This window comes from Nestor notabilis, unplaced genomic scaffold (assembly GCF_000696875.1).
Source record: "Nestor notabilis isolate BGI_N333 unplaced genomic scaffold, ASM69687v1 scaffold5943, whole genome shotgun sequence".
Classification (NCBI taxonomy): Eukaryota; Metazoa; Chordata; class Aves; order Psittaciformes; family Psittacidae; genus Nestor; species Nestor notabilis.
Window position 1 is genome coordinate 126753 of NW_009923279.1, and position 22091 is coordinate 148843.

At 39.4% G+C, this 22091-nt stretch overlaps 1 protein-coding gene across 1 annotated transcript in view; it reads left to right on the forward strand.

Annotated features, from left to right (window-relative positions):
- LOC104403806 (neurexin-3) overlaps positions 1–22091 on the forward strand; it is a gene marked incomplete at its 3' end in the record, with an annotated part of 198187 nt that overhangs the window by 25779 nt on the left and 150317 nt on the right. Inside the window, exon 4 of the mRNA XM_010012057.1 lies at positions 20020–20458. Coding sequence (XP_010010359.1) covers positions 20020–20458 — 439 coding nt within the window. The remainder of the gene's footprint in view (positions 1–20019; positions 20459–22091) is intronic.

Consider the following 22091-nt stretch of genomic DNA (forward strand, 5'->3'; position numbering starts at 1 on the left):
CGTGTATGGAATTGGGAGTTCTGTAAAGGCTTGGAGGGAGCATTTCCAGCAGAGAAGTCTCTCCAGATCAGTATGGACTGTGCTAGCAATAGACATCTCCCAGGCTTTAACTTGCACTTCCAAATCTTTCTATCCAGGGCTAATGTTCACATTACGATTAAGTATATTTCTTTGCCTTTGGCTGTAACCGTGGAAGTAACTGTTAAGAAGGTTTATTACTGCCCAACTGGGCCCTTTTTGAGTGCTGAATTCTATGTTTGGTTGTATTTTACAGGAGACTTAAAAACCAAGGAGGGTTTATTTTACTGCCTCGCAAAGGTGGACTGGTGCTGTGTCAAAAAAGGAATGAAAAGAGACTACCCTACTGGGACAAACTCCAGAGAATCATAGATATTAGAAATAGTAAAGATCTGTTAAGACACCTTGTCCATCTTCTTTTGCCAGGAGTGCCATTGTTCCCTTCAGAGTATTAAATTAGAAGTGTTTCTACAAAAAGCCAGTCACCATGGGGCTGTGCATGTAGTTTTCTGTGTTCAGTTTGCTTCTGCTAAATGTGTCTTAAGGACAAGGAAGACTTGTCCTTGCACCTGGGTTTCTTCGCATTTCGAGTACTGGAGACTTAACAATAAAAATAAATGAAAATAAAAAGCAACTAAAAGGCAAAAAAATAGGTGAATGAGATGTATTAGTGCTATTTAGTTAATTATTGACTTCCCCAAATAAGAAATTGTGAGGAAAAACCGTCAAAAGTTATCCAACAGACAAGTGGCAGGATCACGAATAGAAACCAGGAGCCATGACTCCTGATCTGTTGTTTAACTCAGTACAAAACAAATGCCCACTACTCAAAGTGAATCTGCAGTCATCTGTCCTGTTGCCAGTTGAGTGATTCATGATGTGTAAGAGTTACAAAATGTCAGAGACTTTTAAGACTGGAAGAACCACCATACTGAGCTAGCTCAGCCTTCTGTCGATTATCTGTCTAGTTTTGGAGTGTTCATAAGCAAGAAACATCAAGCCTCGATCTCTCCTACTTCCCCCACATTAAATCTAATAAATTTGGGTCTCTTTTTGGGAGCTATGTTTTAACCAGCTTTAGTGTAAAGGTATTAAAAGGCAATCTATTGTTTTCCTTGGTAAGTTGTTGTGATGTTTAATTACCCCCTACCTGAAAAAGAAATGAGGCCTTTTATCCATTTGGAATTTGTGTGAAAGTAGCTTCCAAATGTTGATTTCTGTGATACAGTTTTCTACTGGAACAAAGATGCTTCAGAAATCCAGTGTTTTTCCATCATTCACTATAATCAAGTCCCTTCTTTATCTGTCTTTTGAAAAACTAAACAGACGGAGTTCCTTGTCTTTTACTGTAAGGCACCTATTGAGTTCTCAAATCATGTTGAAGCTGCTTGATGTAGTCTTTGATTTTTTTTTTTTTTTAATCCTTTCTTTAAGAAAATGTAGATATCAGAATCATACCTAGATTTTAAGTGCATATTGTACCAATGCTGTGTATTGCTCACTCTAGTCATTTATCCTGAAACTGAACTGGCCCTTTTGGCCATACAGTGTGTTACTGGAGGCTCATGCTTTCTTCTCTTATGTTTCCCAAATTGTGTTCAAAGTTGCAGCTTTGCAGAGTGAAGCTCCCCCATGGCTTCCCCTTCCTGGCTCTGCAGTTCATGGCCTGTCTTCCATATTCATAAGCTTATATGGTTTAGCATTCGACTGCTTTAATACTTGCTTGGATTGAAAGGGTCTTCCATGCTCTGTGAATCACTTTGTAGAACTAACTGCTTTCTTTAAAGTTTAGTGCTCTGTCAAACTTGATGTTACCTTCAGATATTAGTGTCAGCATTTTTTTTATATTTACTTCCAGGTAATTGATAAAATATTTAATATTTTTTCATCAAATGTGGATCCTTATGGTGCATTAGAAATGCCTCTTTTCAGTAATGATACCCGACTGACAACTACTTTGAGATTTGTCAGCTGAGGTCTATCTATCTATCTAATATTATGCCCTGTTTTGTTCTTCTACGCTGTTAATCTAAGCAGAGCTGTCTTCTGGTGTTCAGTCATCTGTCTTAAAAAATGTTTCATCTGTGCTTTTACCATTGTCATTCAAATTATATCAGGTTTATTTGACAGAAGCTCTTTTTACACAGGAAGGTCTAATGACATTAAGTATTGTATTCCTAGCCTTTAATGTTTTTACTAAGTACTTTGATAGAAGCTGTTGTGCTATTTCCTCCAGGGTTGATGTTTCCTTCAGGCTAAACCCTTGTGCAGTTATACATCTTGTCCTGTTCGGATTTTTAAGACATTCACACAACATTATCGTTCTTTTATTCTTCTGTTATCTTTCTGTTATTCCAAGATTAAAAATAAATCTCAGTGGATCAGAAATCTCTTCATTCAGCTCTTTTAAGACTTCGGAGCAAGTGACCCAGGTCTGTGAAATTAAAAATAAAGCAATAAAGCATATTTATTCCTGGTAGATGATCAACATCCTCCTTTGTTCTCATGGATTGCAAAATACTCTGTCATCCTCTTGTGATATAAGCACTTGCGTTCTTCATGTATTTATATCTGACAGAGAAAAATGCGTTTGTTGCATACTTCATAAATTTTATAAGCTGAATCATTTAAACAAACCATTGCTGCCTTGGGGGTTTGGTGGACTTCTGTCTCAAGATACAAGTTTTTGGGTTTTTTAGGGTTGGTTTTTTTTGGGTTTTTTTTTTTCCCTTTTTTTGCTTGGTGTTTTGTTTGTTGTTTGGTTTTTTTTTGGGTGGTGATGGTGTTTGTTTGTTTTTAAATAACTGCATCCTACTGAGTTTTAAAGACTTCACTGATTAATTAGATCACGAGGAAACATTGCACATTACTCCCAAACTGAATACTTGTGGTTTGGGTAGCCACCATATATAATTATGCTTTTGTTTCCAAAATTAAAGCAGACCTTCTCTGTTATAGGACTTCTCCCCATGCGACTTCCTATAGCATGTAAATTTGGATCAGCTTATAACCTACCTTTGGATGGAACTGATGAAATTCATTGGACAGCTTACCTAACATAGACAGAGACCTGAAATCACTGCAGTACTTTCCTGTGCTCTTTGAATTTTTTTAACATCTTTTTAAAAGCAGAGGCAAGATAAGAGGCCACAGTTTCACTAATCCTATATACGTAGTCAGTGTCCTTTCTCTGTACTTTCTTGATAGTTTCCTACTTAAACACTGAAGAATCACATTAGCCCTCTTAGCAACTGCTTTACAAAGGCATTTCATGTTCAATTGGTTATGCAGCAAGACACGCATGCTCTTTTTTGCAAGGCTTAGATACGGTTCCCATTGTGTGAGAGTTACTTACTGTCTTTGATCCTACATCCATAATCTAGCACTGGGCTGAACTGAAATGAAAATTTGTCTGAATATGTATTATTATATGCATGTCAAAATGATAAGTAAACTGAATTTTAGATATCTTTTTGTCCTTTTCCAGAAATCACCTTAGGTGTCAAGACTGCTCTTCAGTAGCTGGGAGCTGCTCAGTGGTTGTAGTTCAGCCATGCTAGGACTGGAACTTTGTCAGTGGCCCTTTCCCCAGTGTGCTGCCTCTGTCTGTCTCTCTCTGGCACCTGGAAAGCTTTATTAATAACACTTCTTCTATAAAATCAGAAGCAAGACTTAAATCAAAATGTGCCTGCTTGCGTATTTCCTCTTCTCTTGTATTTTTTTCACACAAGGGATCCTAGGGCATTGGAACGAACCTTCCGTCCTAAGTGTCTTGGAAAGCGGTACAGGATGATCCTTCTGCTTCTCAGTGTCAGAGAAATCCCTTCAACTTCTGCTTGCTACCTCCTTGCTTTTCCCAACCACACCAGTGTTTCCGGTGTGTAATAATAATAATTATAGTAATAGTAGTAAGTGATCATAATGTTCCATTACTGTCACAGATTTTATGTTCAGCTAGGAAAATGAGACTTGTTTTTAGAAGGCAATGTTGTGTGTCTTATACCTCTTACAGGAATGCACAGGCAAACTTTGCAGGATGTGATTAATACAAGGGGTTTATTGTCTTGCTTCAAACTAATTTAAGTGTTTAACTTTCTGGGGTATAATATTTCTGCGCAAGCAAGGAAGAATGGGGCAAGAAGCTGATGATCTGCATTAAAGAGGCATGTTAGCCTAGTAAGGACAAACCTAGTTAGTAGCACAGTACAGAAAAAGCAGATCAGGACTTTCGGCTTCCCTGTGGCTTTGTGAGGACTAGTAGGCAGATGTCTGCAACCCCTCTTTCCTTTTGGAAACTCTTGGGAAATAGTTCTTACCCTTAGTAATACCTGTTGATAGACCTGCATGTAAATGATGGGTTTGCAGTGAGAGGTGTCAGGTTTGTGGGTGCCAGGACAGTATGAGATACTTGCACTTTCAAGGGCAGAGGAATTGTATAGACCCTATTGACAGAGTGACAGAGGAGTTATGGAAATTATTTGCCTGTTTTGATTACTATTTATATTGCTTCTAAAGCAAAATGGGGAAGTGTGGGGTAGCTGAAAAATGCAGCCCTTTCAAAGTGTAGTGTTCTAGGGAAATAAATAGGAAGAAAAAAGCGTGGTACAGTATAGAAAACAACAGCACTTTCAGTGTGTTGTAATGATCATCATCATTAATCCTCTCCTTTTGAGTGCCTTATGTATGAAGGACCCAAGCCAAGCAGAACAATTCCTGCCTGGGAACAGCAAGACAGTGATGCTGGGAAGTATCATGGGCTGAACGTATTTTCTCCAGCAGTGTACTTTCCAGCATCTGTTTCTTTGTATTCTGCACACGGGGCTTTGTATGCAGTTGTTGTGTGTTTTGTTGTTTGGTTTTTGGTTTTTTTTTCCCCCACTTCCTTCAGCCCTGCTTGTTTGCCTTTTTGAAGTAGTAGAATGTCAGAGCTGACATTGTATTTGGGCTTGGAACAGGACTGCAGGCAACAAGATGCCCAACCCAGGGTAGCTTTCATTAGAAATACTCCACTGAAAAGCCCCTGTTGTCTTGCTTTGCTTCTTCCCTTGTTTGTGCTCCTTTCAGGTCTGACCATGCTAAGGTAACAGAGAAAGAAATGTATGAAGGAGCATGCTTAGCTCGTGCTAAGTCCCATTTGGCACACAGCCCAATGTCACGTACAGGGAAGTTAGTTACATCTTCTAAGCTGAACTGAAATCTTACTTCTAGGGCATGGATATGCAAAGGCTGAATTTACAGTCACAAGGATTCTGGTGTAGTCTCACCTCTTTTCTCTATGAAATGATTACTCCACTATTGTATAGAGCATTTCATAGAAAAAGATACATTCTTGCTCTCCAAGCTGCCTTTAGAATGAGAGAAGGATGGCAGTTACCAGAATGACATGCAGTTTGTTGGCTTCATGCCTGCATAAGAATGTAAGTATGTGGGGATCCACATGCAGATGGTGTGCATTCTTCTAATGATACTCATAAGCACAATAAATTTTACTATACTGGAAAAATATATGCATTGCATAAGAATCACAGGTGGAGACATGAGTACATGTGTATGCATGTATGTACATATAGCAGCATATGTACAGGTGCTGTATACAGATACATGTAAACCCATACATATGCCCTTAGTACGTAGCAGTGAAGAGACAGAATCATAGAATAGCCAGGCTTGGAAAGGACCTTAAGATCATCTAGTTCCAACGAGCAGTCTTGGGCCCCCCTGCCCTCTAGGGCTTTATCCCATGGAACCTTACTAAGCAGGTTCCTGAAGAGGATCCACTGTTCAGATCTGTATGTCTGTATGTAAATGCATATGCCTTCTTATGTACCTATACACAGTATGGCTATGTTTATGTAAGTGCAAATATACAGAGGTACATGTTGGCAAACAAATGTAGCATGTAAGTTGATCATATGTCTAGGCATAGGCAACTAGTTCTGCACTGAGGAATACATATGTGTCCTTGCTTCCAGGATTTTTTTTAAGGTTTTGTGATTGTATCAGCCATTTCTTCTTATTCCCCTCTTTTTTATTCCTTCAGCAGTCAATACAACCGTCAAGTTTTTTGGTATATTAGAAAAAGAATGGCTGACTAATTTCTATGTATTTTTGTGATTTTTGGCAGTGCTTGCTCTATGCAAGGAGAATAAAATTGCCGTAGAGGAGAGATACTTGGTTCTTTAAGGGTGCCATGTATATGAAGCAATCATTTCTATCATTCTGGTCAATGTGGTCTGGGTAATAACAAGAGCAGAACCTCCTTCCCAGTCCCCCACTTCCCCTCCTGCCAAAGAACGTGCCTTCTGAAATGGAAGTTCACCATGGTCTCAGACTGTTTGCTGCTGCCACAGTAGTGTCTCAGTGCTCAGTAAAGATCTAGTTCCAACGAGCAGTCTTGGGCCCCCCTGCCCTCTAGGGCTTTATCCCATGGAACCTTACTAAGCAGGTTCCTGAAGAGGATCCACTGTTCAGATCTGTATGTCTGTATGTAAATGCATATGCCTTCTTATGTACCTATACACAGTATGGCTATGTTTATGTAAGTGCAAATATACAGAGGTACATGTTGGCAAACAAATGTAGCATGTAAGTTGATCATATGTCTAGGCATAGGCAACTAGTTCTGCACTGAGGAATACATATGTGTCCTTGCTTCCAGGATTTTTTTTAAGGTTTTGTGATTGTATCAGCCATTTCTTCTTATTCCCCTCTTTTTTATTCCTTCAGCAGTCAATACAACCGTCAAGTTTTTTGGTATATTAGAAAAAGAATGGCTGACTAATTTCTATGTATTTTTGTGATTTTTGGCAGTGCTTGCTCTATGCAAGGAGAATAAAATTGCCGTAGAGGAGAGATACTTGGTTCTTTAAGGGTGCCATGTATATGAAGCAATCATTTCTATCATTCTGGTCAATGTGGTCTGGGTAATAACAAGAGCAGAACCTCCTTCCCAGTCCCCCACTTCCCCTCCTGCCAAAGAACGTGCCTTCTGAAATGGAAGTTCACCATGGTCTCAGACTGTTTGCTGCTGCCACAGTAGTGTCTCAGTGCTCAGTAAAGGTATGGAAAGGTTTTTGGGACTTGAATGACAAAAGTGGATGGACAGTCCAAGTTAACGAGAAATAATTAAAAGATTTAAATGAAGAATTTGGGCAAAAAAAAAATGGCTAAGGCAGATTTTGCTTTCTGTATGTTAGTGTTTGAACAATGTAAGCTCTACAGCTGTGTTTAAGATCTGCTGTAGATCTTTCTTAAGCAGTAAGGCAGTACTGAGCAAAACAGAAAATGTAAGGTATATGTAAATTAGGTTTGTATTAAATAAGTTTTCTTAGATGTGAGAAAAGTTGTCCTTATATCTGAAACCAAGCTCCACAGAGAGGACTTGGGAACCCTGTGCCTGGGTGCATTAAAATGGAGAAGTAAATGTAAAAAAATAAGGGAAAAGTTTAATACCTTTTCATATGTGCATTATTGAATTTCAAAGCTGAAAGAGGTTAAGTAGATCATTTACACTGACCTAGTGTGTCACCAAAACATTTCCTCTAGCTTTTCCTTAGACACAGGGTAGTGATTAGGAAGAAGAGACATTCTTTCTGAGGGTCTGTTGACTTGATGTATGAATTGGCAGGGAATATTCAGTTCCCTTTGTTTTGCTCTCTCTTTCTGTAAATTGGGTATAGTGGCCCTTAATGGGGGAGTTGGAGATAATACAATGGATTAATATTAAGACACTAATAGTCACAGAATAACTTAAAATGCTCTGTAGGAATTTCTTATGGAAAATGTTTCTAGAACGGAGAGATGTATTATTTCCAACTCCTTTTGCGGAAAAGCCTACCTCGTCTCTCCCTTTTTACTTTTTTCAAATGAATGAAAAAATATATAGTGATGGGTGCACTCAAGAGACAAAACAGTACTGAGAGCTCTCTGTGTTTTGTAGAATCAGGGCCACTGTTACAGGAACCAGCTAATCAGCTGCCTCTTTTTGTCTGGTGCTCAGTGCTGACTCCAGCCTCAGCCTCACTCCTTTCCAGAGAGCTCTCCCTGCTTCTGATTGTGGCACGCTACCTACTTTGAGAAGGAAGCGTAATTTGGTGCTGAATGGGATGCTTAGGTCCTCATCTGTCTCCCATTTCTGCATCTCATTCCAGCGCTTCCACTGGAAAATGTCACCCTTCCTTTTTTTTTTTTTTTTCCCCCGATGTTTCTTTCTCCTTTCACGTGCTTTCCTCAATGCTTTCCTACTGCACGGCAGCGTTCTGGCTATGCTGCCTGCTTCCCCCTTCCCTCTTATCCCCCAGGAACAACTGGACTCACACTCCTCCACGCACACATCTTCCAGATCAAAGCAAGGGATAAAGTTTTACCAACAGCCTTGTTGGGCTTTGGCAGCACTACTGGGCTCTTTGCACTGTTTCAATACTATTCCCCAAGAAACCTGTAAAGATGGTGGGGGCTAGGAAAGCAGTTTTGTCAGTGAGGGTTTTTTTCAGAGGCCAGGTGAGACCATATGAGCAGGTGAAGGGGAACTGTTCTACTCCCAGCCAACATTTATTGGTCTCAGTGTTGCACTGTGCACTAAAGCTGTGACTGGTGCAGTTGTGTGGCTTCTGAACAAGTAGATGGACCAGATTTCTTGACATTGTGGTAACTGGGACTCAAACCCAAGCATAAAACATTTTTTTTTAATTTATTTTATAATATTCCCCCCCACCTGCCTCCTTTTGCTAATGCTGGAAGCTGTAGAACTGGAAGTCACAGATGAGGTAGATTTTAGATACGTATAAGAGAAAGATGTAAACGTGCTTCTGGTTCTTTTTCCAGCATCAAGGTGGTGTTATAAGATACGTATTTTTCTCTTTATGTCTTTTGTAGGTAGGGAATTAATTACACTCCCTGCCCCCTCCAGCAAATAATCAAACAAATACTTAGCTCATCATCTGCCTGTTCTCACGCAACGTAAGGCCTGGTGCAGATAAACATTTGGGGAATCCTGCCTGTGGAGGGTTTGGACTTTGTTCCATACCTTGGAATTTGAACAGAAGTGAGAAAAAGTACCCTGGAGAGGTGCCCGTGTTGGCAAGTTTTTGCACAGGACAAGAAGAGAGGTGCTAAAAAGAAGTTTGGAAACCCATAGTATTTCAGTCTAGATGTATGGAGACAGGTCCTCCTTCTTAGTCTGCTTAGACCTGTGTAGTGCACTGTGGTGTCAGCTGTGGGATAGTGCCATCCTGCCCATGGCACTTCTTCAGCAGACCTGGAGCCTTTGCTCCCTTGCAGGAAGAGAGTGTAGCTGAAGGCATGATGCTTACCTTGGCTGCCATTCAGATGGAAGGAGATTCCACCTTTGTGCTGAGGCTGAGGGAGGGAAACAGATGAATGAGGTGCAGCATAGTCAGCTGCTATCACCTGGCTACAAACAGTGACACCATCCTGATACAGTGATACTAACCCACTAAATATTTTCTTTCTTGCTCCAATCACATTGTTATTTGAGCAATGCTCACGTGTAAGCATATGCTCTCCCATATGTAATGGTAAATGTTTTTTATTTGGTTTTTGTTGGACAAGTGACAAAATCATAGAAAACACCACGGTGGTTGGCACAATTTGCCTAGCACGTTGGAAGCCTCGGCAGTGAGACTAATGCTTGACTGGCATATGGAGACTGAACTACCTTCTTGTACCTGCCAGGGATATTCTTATGGAGCAGGCTTAAGGCATGTTGGCTAGGGAAGATAGGTAGTGGGGAAAAACTGCATACCTATAAGCAGACAATATCTAGTCAGAATTTTCACACAAGATTTTAAACATTGGTGTTCTCGTTAAAACACATTTTATCACTGAAATGAAAAGCTGAGTGAAATTAAGAATTTTTGTCACAAAGTAAGTTCCTCCAGTCCCTGTTTGTTTTCATTGCTGTTGTAGTATTTGCTTTTTTTAATGGAAATCCTCAGAACTTCAGAAATTGATTCATATGTAACATCTTGATATTCCCTGATTCAGATTATTTCCTATTAATTATTGAACTGACCCCAAATACTCTGGAGGCAGTTTAACAAGAACTGTATTTTCCTATCCAGTGCAGTTCCATGTGGGGTCCTGCAGGGCCCTTGTGTCCCATTCTCCCATAGGACCACATATTTGGTCAAACTGCCTTGTAACAAAGTCAGTCATGTGTCTGTGATGTCTGGTGGGACAGTGAAATTGCATCATGTGGAAGTATTCCCCTAGGGACTTCAGACCAGAGGCAAAAGTCAGGACCAGTACTGAAAATAAATTCAATGCCTGGAAAAAATCTTGCTTATGTTATGATAAGTTCATACAAAAGCTTTTCTGTTAAGTTTGATGAAACTAAACGTGCCATTTTGAGTTGCAACAGCTTGAAGTGAAGCATTTTATTGCTAATTTTCTGTTAGGAAAATGTGATTCTGTGTTAGAAAGCCATCCTGATGGAAACATTCACCAAGCCATACTAAACAGATCTATTTCCTGAGGTAGGTCTTTTGTACTTGCACAACCTTAGGTGGATTTGAAATACAATAAAATTGCGAAGAGGAGTGTTATTTGCTAAGTCATTGCCTGATACAGTTTTCAGTGTCTTGTGTAATAAAGTTCAAGCCTTAAACGATCAATGAGGCCATCCTAAAATAATTCCTCTCTGCCTTTGAGATGAAATCCTTAAGACACTTGACAGTAATCATTTCCTCACAGACTCATCACTGAACCAAACTAGACAGATTTAGCTTGTGCAAGCTACACAAATCTGAGATTTCAGGATGCATTTGGGAGGAGCAGAGCATTCTCTAACTGGTGAATGTCTATATAAGCTCAATACAGAACTGAATGTAATTGAAGTCAACTACTGCATGCTGGTAAATAAGCTTCTGTGATGATGATTTCTTTGTTTTCTCCCCTTTTTTAAACTCTATAAATGCTGTCAAACCTTCATTAGCTAGGAAGCTCATTTGTAAGTTTAGCTCTTCAAATTTGTGAGATATTGTAATTGTGTTAATATAAGGTTTATTCTTCCTTTCTGTGCATTGAACACTAGGGAAGTCTTTAGCTATGTAGTAATTTCCCCTTTCTCATGTCTCATCCCCCAAAAGACAGAATCATATAAAATAAAACTGAATGGACTATGAGAGGTTATTTAATCCTTTCCACTTCTAGCATCCCAAGACAAAATCAATGACATCTATGTGAGTCTTGACAGCAGTTTGCTTAACCTGTAGTTAAAGGTCTGCAGTGATGGTTGCTCCTTGGGCAAGCTCTTCCAGTGCTTCGCTGTGCTTAAATTAAAAAAGCTTTTCCTAACATAAATTCTTACACTTTCTTGCTGTAATTTTTGCCCATTATTTCTTGTCTTTTTCAGCATAGATATGAAGAACAGATTGTTTCTTTCTGCTTTGTAGGAGACTTTTTTGTATTTGAACGCTGTTATAATGTCTCCTTGCAGTTTTCTTTATGTTAAGAAGAAGCAATACTTTTAATTTTTCTTCTATTTTCAAGATCTCTGGTTATTCTCAGTACTTTCTTCAGAACTCTTTCCAGTAGCCTCACTTGTTGCTTGAAGTGCAGTTCTCCAAACTGAACATGACCTCCAGCAGAGTACAGCAGTATCTCCTCCTATGTATCCATACATTTCAGAATGCTTCATTCAATACATCCAATGAAGGATTTTCCGTGTGTAGCTCTTAAGTGTTTCTTCTGTCTTTTTTCACCTCTGCATTATGCAGGCTCAGTGCAGAACATAACTTTCATCATTGCTTTATATGGACGAATATTTGTAAAATACTGATGTATCTCCTCTATGCCCTTATATCCAGAGACGCGTCCAAGGTACAAGTTGCTTTCCAGAGTTAGCATGAGGTACGCCTGTGTCTGTGGCCTGTGCACAAGTAGGGAGCATTGTAGCTAGCTGTCTTGGCTTTCCTGTTCTGCAGCTTTTATTTTTCTCTGTTACTAGGCTCAATAGCAGTTGAATAGAACATGAAGCAAGAGGGAAGTTTAAGTTTGTGCACCTGAATTCACAGTGAAATGCCTTAAGCACTTTGCCATGACACAAAGGTGAACTCTGCTACTGACAAACATCAGTCAGTTACTTTTTTCATCTAAATATTAGCAAAATATCAGCTAGTTTTTTTAGGAACAGACTGAGAAATTTAATTTCTCAGAGCATTTCTTTTAGCTTTAGCACTAAAGACGAAATCTCTTCTTGTCTTTACTTACAGCTTTTTGCTAATGGGCACTTTGCAAAACCAATTGCATGACCTCAAGTTGGCCACTGTGAAGTGAATATACTTCTGAAAATACTGAGGTTATGTGGCTTTTTCACCATTGCTTAGAAAAATCTATGGCAAAGTGATATGTTCAGAAATCCAGAAATTACACCTTATTTCCTGTGATCTCTTTCTTCACTTATTGCAGAACTTGAAATTTCTGTATCAGAGAAAGAAGAGGACTTGATATGTCCACCAGAAAAGAGCATTCATCCTTAAATCATAGTCCGTGCTACAAGTGATTCCACCTAATCTTACTACTGCCTATACTGTGCCTTTTCAGTAGCTGAGGAAACAACTTTAGTATCTGACGCTAACATAGACTCCTTCAGCTGCATTTCTTTTGCAACTATAATGGTTTCTTCATCCTATATACAGTCATGTCTTTTTTACAAAAAATACATGTAATTTCTAATGCTCTCATCATGGTTGCCTCCTGATGCAATTGTGGGGTGTGCTATCCCCTTTGAAATCAAGTTTTAATTCAACAGTAGACCAAATGAATTAGCAGTCAGTGTACCCCAGCACGGAGGATGCAGGAATCTACTCATGTGAAAAAACAAATTCTGTCTTTACTGCTACCTCTTAAAAGGAAGGAATCTAAGAAGTAGGTAATTTCACAACCCTGCTTTTCTGCAGTTTGGATGATGCAGTCCAACACCAGTAAGTCTGTGGAGTACTTTACATTTTAGTCACTTACCAATATTCATAGCTAACCCAAGAAACAGCAGGCTCAATGTATACGAAAACTTATTGCGCAGCTCTAGACACACATTAGAACTCTTCGATAAATACCTTTTAAGCAACTTTTCCCTCCCCTTAAAGTTTGAAGTCTCTCTCATTCATGTATTTGGTCATAAGGCAAAAAAAATTTAGCTCTTATTTCAAAAAGGCATAGATAGAACTGTTTGCTTTTTATCTTGATATGTTCCAAGGTGGAAGGCAGCAAGATGGACCTTGATCTGCCTTAATCTGTTTAAGCTTGCTCTGGGTACCCTGTGAATGATTTGGGTTAGCGTTAACTCTGTAGTAACTGTGAACACACTCTGGTGTCCTGAATTCTTATGAAAAGCAGGGGCTTACTTTTTGGCTTAAAGGATAGTATAGTTAAGACCACAATGAAGTACTGGGTCCTGTGTCTTCAGTATCTGTTAAACATTGTCAGTAGACCACTTTAAATTCCACCCTGCCTTTTTCAGACCTTTTATACTGGCACCTTGAATCCTTTTTCTTTCTCTTCCTGTATATCCTACTTCAGGGAGTACTCCTCTGTGTTTTCTTCAAGTCTTTTGACACTAAATCCATCTCTTTTTCTCTTCTGGAGGTTTCCACGAAAGTTGAAGTTAGTAAGAACCTATAATTGATTTATAAGGTAGAAAAAAAATTTCTAGGAAAGCTTGAAATAGTTCTGCCTTATTTTTTAAGCGTTCTACTCACTGTATTCCTGGTTTTACCTGGGTGAACACGTGCTCTTTGTTAAATATAATTCAGATGAAATGTAGGATTGCATTACTTTAGTCAACATAGCAAAAATCATATACGATGTGTTGTTTTTTTAGACAGGTAAATTAACTTCTTCAGTGTGGTGAATGGTGATTGTGTTTGTTCATTACCTGAACATCAGATATGTTTAGATTAGGTATGCACAGTTCTCATGCAGTTCTTTAACTAAGCGTAGCAGCTTTAGTTAACTATTACTGAAGCCCTGCACTGCTGCATACGTAGTCTGTCCCTAACACAAGTGCTGTTAGCTGGTGTGTTTGTTTCTACTTGCTGGTCAGATCAGGCTAGAAACACATAGTTTTGGTAAATCAGCTGATAAATTGTGATTTATTAAGCTGCAGGAACTCATCTGGTTCAGTGCAGGTGCCTTTAAGGAAGTCTTAGGCTCTAGACTGTTTTGCGGTTAGCCCTTCTGGGAGGTGATACGGGCAGTTGGTGAATGGGGGCAGCCCATAACAGATAAAAGCAATTGGTGATGCACAGGATGAAGTAGGTGAACAATCTGGCTGAACTTCAGAGGTGTTTTTCCTAGCTAGCTAAATTTACGAAGCTTTCAGGTTACTGCCCTTTTTAATGATGGTCACCTAATTAGCTAGGCTATCAATGGCCATTCTCCTCTGGAGCATGCCTGTGTCCAGCCTGCACAAAAAAACCCCAAACATGTTTCCTGCTTAATAGCACCAACTTGGAGAGGAATTTTTATATTGGCCACCGGCTAAGTCTAGCACATAATTTTTTCTCACTTTTGTTGCTCTCTCTCTATCTGCATCTTTGCTTGATTGCAGGGACATGCTTTTCATCATTGTGAAAAGGCATCTGATTAGAGCTCTCATTAACCCATGAGTGAAGCTTCTTATAAGTGTAGCTGGAGAAATTCCTTGAATGCTTCAGAATTGCAAAGTTGCCATTTTTAAGAAAGCTCAAAACTAGATTGCCAATTTGGTTTAGCTCAGCTTAAAACAAACTCTTCTTTCTCAGCAGATTCAACGGAAACCTAATTTATTGTATATCTTTTTATCCCTCAAAATGTCTTGGATGTCATGGAATTCTACTGTGGATTATCAGAGACTGTTTGTATCTGGACCATTCTGTCCCTGACCATCCGTCTGTACTGGTCCAGTTCATTAAGCAAAGGCATTTAACAGTCAGAATATTCCTCTGTTAAAGTGATTTTAGAAGCAATCCTCGTGGAAGAGGAAAAAACTTATTTTTGTCATTGTTCTAATGTAATTTTTGGAATATAAAGTGATTTTAAGATGGGAGCATGAGAGTTACTTTTTCAATGCTCTGTGTCTAGCTTTTGCTAGTCATTTTCTTCTTTTTGTTTTCTACCTTCCTTCCTAGAATAACTGCAAAGTAGATGTGTATGTCTGTACCAGGAATCATCTCCTTGACTCCCTTAGGCCTTTTGACCTTCTCCAATACGTGTATCAGATAAAGGATAAACTGAAGTTTGTCTCTATTTAAACAGGCAAGATGAGCTTTGTTCAGAAAGCCATCTGATAAAAATGGACTAATGTATGGGCACTTTTTTCACTGCTTTGCTTACTTCTAAGTTGTTATGGAAGCCATAGCCCAGAGTGGCACTAGAAGACTGTGTCCTAGTGAGGGACAGCTCTTGGAGTCAGTTATGGCCTCATTTAGTCTTAGAGGTGTGAGTTTCAATCACTATTTTGGTATATCCTGAAGAGCACTCAAGTTAGTTCAGAGGATTGCTGTTAAAATGAGACTACAAGGTAGGAAATGTTATGTAGGTGATAGGTACAACTGTGGGCAGACAGATTTCTCAGTGAAACATGAAAATGTTTCATCTCTGGCTTGCAGCAGGTGACTCTCTGAGGAAAATAGTTCTTGAAGGTCTAAATATAATTCTAAACATATTATTTAGATTTATAGAATCAAGTCTTTGTCCTAGATTTCTTACTTGCCTTCATTTTTAGTGCAAGGTAGGATCACACATGTTAAAAAGCCTCCCTGAAAGCATTGGTGGCAAGCCAGACCAGAACTCACATGAGCATCTTCTTTACCAGGCAGTTTTAACATTTGAGAAGGATGTTTTTCATCTATCTTGGAAAACTGCACTGAAGCATCTGTTGATTTCATTAAAACACAAAGATTCATAGGTTATGAGGCCAGAAAGAGCCATTATGATAATCTAGGCTGATTTGCTACATAATTAATTCCTGCCTCACTATGTCTTTTAGGGAAAACAAGATACTATTTTAATTTAAAGTTTGCCAGTAGCAGAGAACACACAGTAACCTGTAGTAAATTATTTCAATAGCAAATTATCTCATGTAAAAATAAGTCATAATATTTTAAAATGTGAATTTCTCTAACTTCAATTTCTAGCCCCTGGATCCCATTATTCCTTTGTCACATGGATTGAAGAGCCCTCTATTGCCAAATTCCATTTTCAGCACAGCTACTCATAGATTGTAATCGAATCACCCTTTAACCTCTACCTATTAAGCATACTGAATTTGAATGTTCTTCGCTATGGGACATGCATTCCAGTCATTTAATTATATTCCCTTTTCTCATTCTTGAACCTTTGGTTTAACAATTGAACTGCGGATATAAGACGCTGCCTTAGCATTTCATTGCTCAAGCCAGAGATGCTTTGCCTCTCTATTCCTGCTCAGGATTCACCTTGGCTTTACACCCAAGGATTATTTTTATCCTTTTGTTTATAGTGCTGAGAATTCTGGTTTATACATCAAGATCTTGATGTCCAAATGTGGCTGTTGGCAATACCTCAAGTCAGCTATGTGAACACTTGTATTTTTTCCTTAAATACAGGTGCTTTTAAAATTTCTCAGGATAGGTTATGGGGTTGTTTTTTGGTTTGGTTGGTTTGTTTGTTTTTTTTTATTAGAAAATAATGTAGAACAACAAGCACTTGAATCATAAAGATTCTTATTGGGGTGGATCTGTTTCTTTGAAAAGATTGAATTCAGAACTCATGTATCTATTCAACACCCTTTCTCCTCTCTTCCCCAAGTCTTCCTTTGTGCTTGCTTTCTTAGTCCTTTTGTTCAAACTTGCTTTTAAATCCTCCATTGTTAGTGACTTTTTGGGTTACAAGTAACTCCATGTAATTTTCTCTAGATTCTTTGAAAGTCTTCTGTCTCAGAGATTCTCCAGCTGTGATACTCGTCTGACTAATGAAATACAAGGCAGCCTACAGCAAACCCCAAATAAATGGGGAAGCAGACTCTCTGTGTTTCCCCAGAATAGATGGGAATTGTTACTCAAGTCAAATACTTGAAAGGGGGAGATGTCACCTGTATGTGGCTCATCTGAGAGTTGGAAGTTGCTCATGTGGATGTGATCATATTTCTTCTGCCAGCAACCTGCAGAGGTTGCTGAGAGCAGATCACTGGGTGACAGCTAGATGCAACCCAGCACCAGTCATCAGTTGTATCTAGGGTATTGTGCTACCCATCTGCTCCTCTAATAGGGGGAAAGGCTGGGTCAAGATACAGTGTAGAGGGGTAATGGTTTGAGCAATTGTTAGTAGTATCCTATAAGGGCAGTTCTATGTTAGAACCACTAAAGTCCCAGTTCATTCATGCCTGATGTTCTCTTGAATGCCAGAATGACTCCACACTGGGTGAAACCAAGAATGCAGCATTCTGCCAAAGTCATACCAGTCAAGAAGTCCCATATATTTGTTCTGGCAGAAGGGCTCTGTCCACAGGAAACCATTTCCAGTTGCCATCTTTCCCAGGCTCTCCCTGCAGTGGGACAAGGAGTAGACTGCGGACAACCTGCAGTACACGTAAACTCATTAACAACATGAGAAGAGCTTTAGCAGGCCTGAAGAACAGTCAGTCCATTTCCCCAGTATTCTGCCTCCAGTAGTGCCAGGTGCAAGTCATATTTAGGGAGGGCATGCGAGCATGGCTACTGTCAGTGGTGCATTCCCCTTACACTCCCACAGCATCCACTGCTATTGGATTAGGATTATTAGAAGGTCTGTCTCTTCCTTTTTTAGCTAATACCAGTTTGTGGACTTGCTGTCCATTTATCTTTCTGGTTCTTTTTGAGCCTGCTGATGTGCTTTGCTTCTACAACTTCCTGTGGCAGCAAGTTCCAGAAGTTCACTACCCTCTCTATAAATAAGTACTTCTAAAAATCCATTTTAAACTGATAACCTACAAGTTTCAGCAAGTGCATCTAGTTCTGTGATTGCCAGATTTGGCAGTGAGAAGTTCCACGTTAACTTTCTTCATCTTTTGTACACTTTAGTAATTTTTTTTCTCAGTCCTCTCCAGATACAAGAGCTCTGGCCTTTTCAGGCTATCCTCATAAAACATCCTGCTCCATCCTTTTAATTGTTCTATTTATTTTCCTCTCTACCTTCAACTCCTCTGTTTCTTTGAGATGCAGAGACAGGACTGCATGCAGTGCTTGGAACTAGTGTCTGGCTGAGGTGCACCTCGTTGTGTGTCAAGAGAGGGAGGCTGTAACACACAGCCTTGCTGAGTCACTGGAAGGAGGTGTATGGTCTGTCTAGTGAGAGCATTTGACATGCTTAATTGCAAATTGAAAATATATTTTATTCCTGTTGCAGATACTAATAGACTTGATGTTTTTGAAGTCTGTGCGAGAGCAGAGCACTTTATTGGGAAGTGGAGCAAAAAAAAGCTATTGTGGGTCAATGCTGTCCTCTGCTGGGAGGAACTACAGCTTTGTGCCATGACTCCAAATGGGAATTAACAGCTGGCATCTCCTTTCACTCTGATGTAGGGTGTATTGCCTTTACAACAAGAAAATCTGATGCTGTGCTGGCTGCACTGGGGAAATTCTCCTTTAATAGCTTAGTGAAAACTGGAAATTCTTTGCTTGCTACAAATGTGTTGAATTGTAATTTCATTTAGTTTTCATCCTGAGGTAACCTGCTTTAGAAGCTTATCGCTCATTCTGTCTTTTGTATCTACTGCACACTCATTTCTCTGACTTTCCTGTCCTATTTGTAGAAATAACAATGTACATCTCCATTCCCTTCTCTTTTCATAACAATTGCTGACAACTCATCTTGCTAGCATTCTGAAAGCAGAAATCCAATGTGTGTGTGTGTATGCTGTAATAGACACAAAGTATTTTAAAATAATAATTTTATATAAGAAATAGGAGTCTTCAGTAGTGTTGCAGAACAGGAATCCAATCAAAATTGAATGCTAGTTGCAGAAATGCTTTGGTTTCCTGTATGTGCCAGCTCTGGGTTTAGGAAGCACGGAAGGTGGTCGAGAGGAAGTGCAGTTTACAAATATTTCGGTTTTGTGCCTTCTCCAGTCCCTGCCTCTGTGAGAATGGCGTGGGGCAGAGGGGGGTCCTCTTTGCAAGGAATTAATTCTGTACCTGTGATAAAGAGAAAGGCTGGAGGTCTGGACTCCTGAGCAAGGTGTGCATGCTCATGAGTGCTTGCCTGTTTGGGACTCTTTCCTTGGCTGACTTCTATCCATGTGGCAACCCAGAGTCCAGACCTCTGGTCCTTAACCCAGAAAGAGTCAGAGTCGAGGCACTGAATGTATACAGGCTTTTGTGTGTTACCACAGAGCATAGGTTTCTTGAAGCAAGATGAGCTGTGCAGATATCTCCATAGCACGTTTGCCTGTAGTGATCTAAGATTATTCGGTCTGTTTATTTTTTTTTTCTTGTAGCTGTTCAGGAGCCACAGGGCAGTCGCCAACAATTCACAGCAACTTGCTTAGCTTTTTTTTTTCACGTCTCTCTCTCCTAGTAGTTAAGTGGGCTTATAGGAATAATAGAGAAATGACACTGGTGGTACAGAGTTCCCTGCTGTGGCTAGCAGAGATGGACATGGGGGTTACATTTTGTTATGTATTTTGTATGGGATTTATGCTAATATAACAGCTTGATACCAGACACATGCTGTATCTTATGTACAAAAGCTTTTACAGCAGAGTGGGCCTGTGGTAGAGTTAATTGTTTTCACTGTCCTTCAGTTAAATGTTCTCTTCTGTCTGCTTATCTGATCTATAGTCATCACAAACTACCCTTTGCTGTCATTTCTATACACACTCCTGGCTGTGCTCTCTCCTTCTGTCATCATGTCAGACTCTTGCATGGTCTCCTTTCTGCTCCCCACTGCTTTTTGGGAGAAGTTTATCTCCCACGGCTGAAAGTAATTGGGGTATTTGTACTGTATGCAGGATTGATGTATGATACTTTTCCTTGCGTCTGGCAGGTTGTTTATAAGAATAATGACATTCGTCTGGAGCTGTCTCGCTTGGCACGGATTGGTGATACTAAGATGAAGATCTATGGGGAAGTGAAATTCGTATGTGAGAATGTGGCTACATTGGATCCCATCAGCTTTGAGACACCTGAGGCCTACATTAGTCTGCCTAAATGGAACACCAAAAGGATGGGCTCCATCTCATTTGATTTCCGAACCACTGAACCCAATGGACTGATCCTTTTCACCCATGGCAAGCCTCAGGAAAGGAAAGATGCCAGGAGCCAGAAAAATACAAAGGTAGACTTCTTTGCAGTTGAGCTTCTAGATGGGAACCTCTACTTGTTGCTGGACATGGGCTCTGGGACCATTAAAGTCAAGGCCACCCAGAAGAAAGCCAATGATGGAGAGTGGTATCATGTGGATATTCAACGAGATGGAAGATCAGGTAGAGTCATGACTTTTTCTCAAGTAGATTCATCTTTCAGATCAAGACCTAGGGCTGTGTATTAATTCTGAGAACCTTCAAAACCTGTTAGATATGAGTCACCTTCTTATGAAAACATCTTGTGATGTTTATCTAGCAAAGCAAAAATGTGAATGTCTAGGTTTTCGTTAAATGTTTAGTATAAACTTTGGATAGCATATCACAGGGGCAATCTATTAATATTTTATTCACAATCTTTAGATATTTCTGACCTATCTTTGCAGTTACAGTGATGACTTCTTTGTAGGCCACAGTAATATTTAATATCCTTCAGACTGATTATTATTTAGTTCTTAGTTTGAGAAATTCTCACTAACCTACTTTGGGTTTTTGTTCAAAAATAAACTTAGTAAAAACTAACAGAAAACTTATTGCTGTGACTTAATATTACCATTTTCTCCTGGATCTTGTGTCTCTAAAGAGCAGGGGTTTGGGATCTTGTCATGAGGAAAATAAGAGTAATGGGAACAACCAGTGACAGAATTATGGTGACGAATCAATATTTTAATCCTATTCTGTTTTCTTTAGTATCTTGTACTTTTCCATTAGGTTTCTTTATTCTCTTGAATGCCAAATTCTAGTCTTAATACCTGAATTAACATTCAGTGGATGTTCATTTGTTTCCTCACTGCTTCTAATTTTCAAAAATGTGTTTTATTTCTGATAACATACCTGGCATGCAATTACCCAGAGGTATTTTGTTTGTTTCTAGTGTGAGGTATCTAACCCAGTGGTAGCTAACCTACTCATGATGTACTGTAAAATTGTGTAAGGAAACAAAATGATCAAATACTGTAACTTCATCTTGAGAGTATGTGAACAGTTGTATCTGAATTCTTCCTGAACCACTGGGATCTCAAAACCTGGCTGTATGTCCCTTCAAAGGGAATTTTGTTGCATTTGCAAGTGCTTTTGGGATTAGTCTGGTGATCACCATATAATAGCTTTCGGTCCCTAATTTTATGTTTCCAGTTGCTGACTGCCATCAGTAGAGAACTCAGTGCTAGAATTTGCTTCCCTTGAGTTTTCAAAAGAGCTGACTTTTAGATACCATGCAAAGCCTAGCTGTTTGAACAGGTCTTTGCCTGAAGCTAGTCTTTTCTTTGATGATGTGAGGAATTTCTTTGTATTTGGCATAGTGCTCTACTAGGACTTAATATGTGTGGTTATGTATTGCTATCTCCTGAACACATCGATAGGAGCATTTTATAAAGGAAGCCATAAATAAATAAATGGAGCTTTGATTTCTTTAGAATTGCTAAAATTTAATTAACTTCCAAGGATAAACTCAATTAATTGCATTCAGTACTGCCTTCAGTTTTGCTTGCTCACGTGGGTACTGTCTCGTCCCTGGAGAGGCAGCTGCAGAAGGAGAAGAAACGAAAATGATACTAAGCTTCATTTAAGTTTGTAAAAACCTAGGAAGAGGGACAGAGATTCATTTGGACTAAGAGGCTGTGACAGACTGCATTGCTACTTGGTGGATGAGACTGTAGGAGTGACTTATTTGTTGCTTGGTAGGGAGGTTTCTGATGTTCTGGACACTGATGAGACATAACAGATTTTGAGTTAAAAGCACTTTGCTCAACAAGAA